Source organism: Peromyscus leucopus, chromosome 1 (assembly GCF_004664715.2).
Source record: "Peromyscus leucopus breed LL Stock chromosome 1, UCI_PerLeu_2.1, whole genome shotgun sequence".
Taxonomy (NCBI): domain Eukaryota; kingdom Metazoa; phylum Chordata; class Mammalia; order Rodentia; family Cricetidae; genus Peromyscus; species Peromyscus leucopus.
Window position 1 is genome coordinate 121,617,999 of NC_051063.1, and position 5,767 is coordinate 121,623,765.

The window sequence follows — 5,767 nt, forward strand, 5'->3', positions numbered from 1 at the left end:
AGGGGCTCCGTTTCCTAACAACAAAATGTGAACGCCCAGGGGCCAAGAGGAACAATCTATCACAGCTTTCTCTTCAGAGCCACCGGCTAAGCTTAGCGCCCACCACACACTCGTGCCCCAGACTGTTTTCCAGAGGTCGGCCGCCCAGTCAGGAAGTTGGCTGGAAATTCCATGGCAAGGCCCGGTCATTCCTCAGTATGCCTTACTAAAGAAAGTTCAGGTCAAGTAAAAGTAGCTGCCCCTCCCCTGACAGAGCCCCGGGGCTAGGGGTGAGGCAGAGTGGCTGCCAGAAGCACACAGGAACTTCCCTCAGGCAACAACAAATAGTTAACACTTGCTGCTTGTCAACACCAATTAGCCTGACCCCAAGGAAGCCTGATAAGACCCAAGCTCAAATCCAGGGAGGCCCTTAGCACGCAGAGCTTCTACCCCTTCCTTCTCAAAGAGAAGGCCCTCAGTGGGACTTACTTCTTCAGGCAAGCCAGCAGGTCAGGGTCCCTGAGCCACCAACCTCCACCACCTCCACCACCACACCACCACCCCACCCCACCCCACCCCACCCCACCCACCAGCCAGCCAGCCCCTACCTCCCATGCCTGGAGGTCCTCAAGTTGAGCTATTACTTCCCTAAGCCCCGGGTCCTTTATCTGTAATATCAACATTCAAATTGATTGCCACTTTCGTCTTTTAAGTTTTTTAATACTCTTGGGTAAATGTAACAGGTTTGTGTGGGCTGAAAGTACAAATGTTTCTTTTGAATACTTCTTTTTCTTTTTGTCTCCTAATTAAAAAAACAAAACAAAAGAAAACTAACCCTGTTCTGGGGACCCCCCAAATCCCATAGTTCCTAAGCAATGTCAGCCATGTCTAATGGAGAAATTGATCTTGGTTTAGTAAATTGTTTGCAATTAAAAAACAAAACAACAACAAAAAAACCTTGTTACCTGTGACCATCCGTCCAACCAAATCCCCCCCTCTCAGGAGTCTGCTCTATAGACAAACTATATGATATATTTGGAAGCTCTGCATTTCAACCTATCACTTAAAAATGCTTCTTTCCAACGTTACACCCCAAGAGGCTTAAAAAAAAAAATCAAGTCACCATACAACACTGATTTTTCTTCAATGTTTTATTTATATAGAAATACTTAAAAAATGAAGTAGCACCATTACTTAAGTTTACCTTTATTATGTAGAACTTTAAATGTCAGAAAAATAAAACTCTTGATACAATTTCAAATCTTGTCTCAGCAAATATAATATTAGTATTTGACCATGAGGTTAAAGGCCCTTTATCATAAAATAAAATATACTTTGTTTTTTAAACTTTGCTCAGTAAAGTACATTTAAGCTCAAGTAACGTCACCTACATATACATAAACAAGTGGTAAACAAATGTATTAAAATAGAAACACTAAAACTATAGCGGTGCAACAGAATTTCTGTAATTTGCACTGAATTCTATTTATACAAATGTTAGAAAGCGTCAACGGTTCCTTTTGACATGTTTATACATTTCCGTTTTTGTAATAATATAGAATAAAATATGCTTTATATCACTGAATAGAAAATATGCTGGGTGAAGCAGATCTAGAAGATTTTGTCTGAACCTATAAAATCTCCATCCCAACAGAATACTGCTCAAAACGTTATACATTTTATGGTTTGTAATCCGTCACAATTGTGTGATTATTAAAATAATACAGTGTTCTTTGCCATAAGGCCATACTAAAAATAAAAAGATTTAACCCAGCTACAAAAAAGTTCACTGAACTTAAATTAAAATACTTGTAAACATCTTTGCAATATGAAATATAATTTTTCAAGTCAAAAAAAGAATAAAATACTTCAATCTGTATTAATGCAATTTCTCTTTAAAACTTTTAAAGGTTTTTTTTTTTAATATATAAGAGATATGTTACAGTTTTAACTTTAATAAAGCTGCAGGGTCCTGGTTGTCCAGAACTCCTGGCCCTTCCATGAACATTCAAAAAGGATCCACTTGTGTCTAGAACGAACGAGCGCTGTAGGAACCCACCCACAAAGGGAAACACACGAAACAGTCCACACATCCCATAGCACAATTATTAATCATCTTCATAATTACTGTTCATTTTTCTCCTACTTCAAGAAAATGGAAAACTTGTGGGGTTTTCTTCTTTTGGAAGCTTCCTATTAAGTACAGTGTAAAAACTATCGATACTAGAATGTCGCCGTTCCTATTATTTATAGAGCATGCAATTCAGGTGGTCAGAGGCTTCCCAGGCTACAGTACTCCTGATGCAGAGATCCTGGCAAGTTCCTTTGTTTAAAAATGACATTTTAAAAATGAGCGGATACTACAGCTTTCCAAGCTCCTCTGGGATCTCTGAGAGTGAGGAGGGAGAGGAGGAAAGAGGAGGGCACCAGAGGCGTCTGGGCAGGTAGGCCCTAGGGAATGAGGGTCTAGGGAGGGGACCCTCCTTCCCTGCACAGTGCACGCACGCGCGCACTGCCTTCAGGAAAAGATGCGGATGGCCTGAGTGACCGCGGTGTGGCAGACGGGACACTCGGGCTCACTCTTCTCACAGATGCGGTTGGCACACTCCATGCAGAAGAGGTTGTGGCCACAGGGCACCAGCGCGGCGATCACTTCGCTCTCGAAGCACACAGAGCAGTCGCGGCTGCCCTTGCGCCGCAGCCCAGAGGAAGAGGAGGAAGAGCTGGAGGAGGAGCTGGAGGACGAGGAGGAGCCCGAAGTGTCCGACGAAGGCAGACCCGGGAGCTGGGCCCCCAGCCCATTAGCATAGGCCGCATAGGCCAGACCTCCACCGCCGGGGTCGCTGCGAACCCGCCGAGCCAGGTGGTGCTCCCCGGCCCCTGGGGCCATGTGTAAGGGCGGAGACAGGCGCGGGCAGCTGGTGCCCGGGTGCAGCCGGCGGTGCACTAGCAGCCCCAGGTTGGCATTGGAGGGTGTGCTGTTGGCGCCGCCGCCGGGAAAGACCACCGAGGACGACGAGGCAGATGAGGATGCCGAGGAAGAGCAGGAAGAGGATACTGGGGCTGCAGATCCACCTCCCGGCGATCGCTCGAATTGGGCCCAGAGAAGGGGTGTCCCAGGTGGTGGGGCGGGAGCTGGGTCGAAAGTAGGCTGCAGCTCAGGACCACCATCCGGGGAAGGCACCGAGGCTTCCCCCGCTGTGTAGGTGTACCCGTTGCCGTTATTGTTGTTGTTTCCATTGTGGGCAAAGCTGAGCGCGGGGCTGGGAGGGCTGTAGTCCGCCAGGCGTGAAGTGGCAGCTGTGCTGCCGCTGGTCCCACCGCCGAAGTAAGAGTCTGTGGACGCGCTGCCAAGCGAGCTGGAGCTGTCATTGCGATAGCTGGAGAAGGGCTTGCGGCCAGGGGTAGGAGTGATGCTTGGGGTGGGTTTGCTCCAGAGGCTGCCGGGCCCGGACCCGCCGGACCCGTGATGCAGATCAAAGCCCACGTCTGTGCCATTGGCATGGAAGTCGTTCTCGTCTGTCAGCTCGATGATGCCACCGGTGCGCAGGGCAATGTGAGCTTCGATCTCCTCTCGAGCGCGATCCACGTTTTCTGGCATCCCGGTCACCTCGAACACTGGCTCCTTGTCCCGGCTGGGTGTCACAATATATGTGTGTGTCTGCTGTTGAATGCGCTTGATCGTGGCGCCCTTCGGTCCCACCACGAGCCCCACCACGCGATATGGCACCCTCACTTGGATAGTGGTCTGTCCCGGCAGGTTGGGCGGCCCAGGAACAGCGCCGTTGAGGGCTGTGTTCTTGTTACGAGAGGCTCGGATCATGGAGAAGTGCTCCGCGGCGGAGATGATCTCCCTCCGAGCCATGGCCACATCCTCCTTCCTGCCCGTCACAACAAAGACAGGCTCCTCCCCACGAACTGGGGTCTTGATGTAAGTGTTGGTCTTCGCCCTCAAAGCTTTGATTTTACAACCTGGGAGCCAGGGTACAAAAGAGAGAGGAGAGAGAGGAGGAGAGAGGAGGAGAGAGGAGGAGAGAGAGGAGAGAGAGAGAGAGAGAGAGAGAGAGAGAGAGAGAGAGAGAGAGAGAGAGAGAGAGAGACACGCCCATTATCCCGGGGTAACCGCGGAGACCTGGGACAGCCGGCGCCCAAGGCAGCTGGACAGCAGAACATGCGACAGGAGAAAGGGGGCGTCTCCCTCACTGACCCCGAACCGCGCCAGGAGCTGGACCGCGGGTTCTACCCGCGCAACGCTCGAGAAACAGCCCATTGGATGCCTGGCCCTCCCCCGGTGACTGCAGTCGTCCCAAGCTAAGCCCCAGAACCCCAGAAAAGTCATCTGGGGAGATGCCTCTGGGATCCAAATGGGCGCGCTGACTGCCTTGAAGACACCAAGGGGTTCCCTGGAAGCCGCAATTCCTAGGCGCTGGAGCGCTTGGGGTGGGGTTGAGGGGATGGTAGTCCTGGGACCCATTGTTCCTTCCCTGGACTCCATTCCCTTCCCCTTTGCAGAAATCCTGAATCCTCCTCCCATCGGACGCTCCCCCCTCCTCCCCCTTCCCAAAGGACCACCAGAGACCCCCCTCCCCCAGTATCTTAGATTTAAATTATCTTTCCTAGGGTGGACTAAGTCTGGAGCGTTAGAGGAGAAGGCAGTGATTTTAGCAGGAGAAAGTGCATCCCGCCGCGGCACTGGCGCCGCTGTGGAGGACAGCCTGCCTGCACTTTCTTTGTCTGGTGCGCTGGCCCCATCGCGCGGCTCTTCCTCCCTCCTCAAGGCTCCCCCGCGCCACAGCTCGCGATCTTGCACCCGCCCTCACAGTGAGGCGGCGGCCCGAGATCCTACACACCCCTCCGGTTCCCATCCCTGCCGGACCCACCTTGCCGCCCTACGATCTCAGCGACGTGTTCGGAACTGGGTACCGGCACGCACTCAGTCATGTTCACGCTCTTCTTGCGCGGCTCGCTGTCGTACAGAGAGGCACCCTCGTCACTGTCCAGCCCCAACAGAGAGAGCTGATCGAGCGCAAGCTGCAGGGCTCTTTGGTCATCCAGAGTCTCTCCCCCGCCGCTGCCACCGCTGCCTCCCCCGCCGCCGCCTCCCCCGCCGCCGCCGCTGCCGTTGCGCTCCAGGTCTGCAAACAGCGAGCTGGGCATTGCTCCGCCGTGCACGCCGCGCCCCAGCCGGCTCTCCGCTCGGCAGCCAGAAGCTGCAGCCACAAAGGCAGCCGGGAAGACGGTGGTCAGGGGCGGGGAGGCCGGTCGGCTGCGGAGGGCTCCGTGGCTCCTTTCTCGGCTCCGGGAGGAGTGGGTCTCTGCGTGCAGTCCGCACCGGGCAGTGGCTGCAAGAGCCCCCGCCTGGGTCCCCACCCCAGATCTGCTGGCGGTTGGGGTGGGGGCAGAGCTCGAGCGGCGGCCGCGCGTGCCCCCCGAGTGCCCGGCTGGCTGGCCACAATGCCGAGCGCAAAGCGAGCAGGCGAGCGACAGCAGCGTTTCTTTAAGGAGCCCCTCCCCGGCTCCTCCACTCCCTCCCTCCCTCCCGCCCGCCCGCCCTCACTCAGCGCTTTTTCCTCCTCTCCTACCCGCCTCTTGACTGAGCCGCTGCAGCCAGACGGCTCCGGAGGGGGACGAGGGAGGCGCAACGTCACCGGCGGGAGCTGACACTACAATGCTACTGACACTATCGCTGGGGGAGGCGATTGGCGCGCGCCAGGCCGGGGGCGGGCGGAGGCCGGGGCTGAGCGAGCGAAGAGGCAGCGCCACCCCCACCGAGCTCGCCGCAGCCCGC

At 54.2% G+C, this 5,767-nt stretch overlaps 1 protein-coding gene across 1 annotated transcript; it reads right to left on the reverse strand.

Annotated features, from left to right (window-relative positions):
- Nucleotides 1-1,112: 1,112 nt before the first annotated feature.
- On the reverse strand, nucleotides 1,113-5,489 carry Mex3b (mex-3 RNA binding family member B). The gene is made up of 2 exons (XM_028873815.2): nucleotides 4,860-5,489; nucleotides 1,113-3,951 (listed from the first exon to the last, which is right to left on the reverse strand). Exons 1-2 carry the CDS (start codon nucleotides 5,134-5,136, stop codon nucleotides 2,498-2,500), a joined length of 1,731 nt encoding a protein of 576 aa, XP_028729648.1. The 5' UTR covers nucleotides 5,137-5,489; the 3' UTR covers nucleotides 1,113-2,497.
- Nucleotides 5,490-5,767: the final 278 nt, after the last annotated feature.

What these genes read in the sequence shown, in the direction of transcription:
- Mex3b (XM_028873815.2), bottom strand. Translation starts at nt 5,136, where the DNA reads ATGCCCAGCTCGCTGTTTGCAGACCTGGAGCGCAACGGCAGCGGCGGC. An exon ending in TGAGATCGTAGGGCGGCAAG is followed by an intron (nt 3,952 to 4,859) that starts GTGGGTCCGGCA and finishes CCTGGCTCCCAG; the next exon opens with GTTGTAAAATCAAAGCTTTG.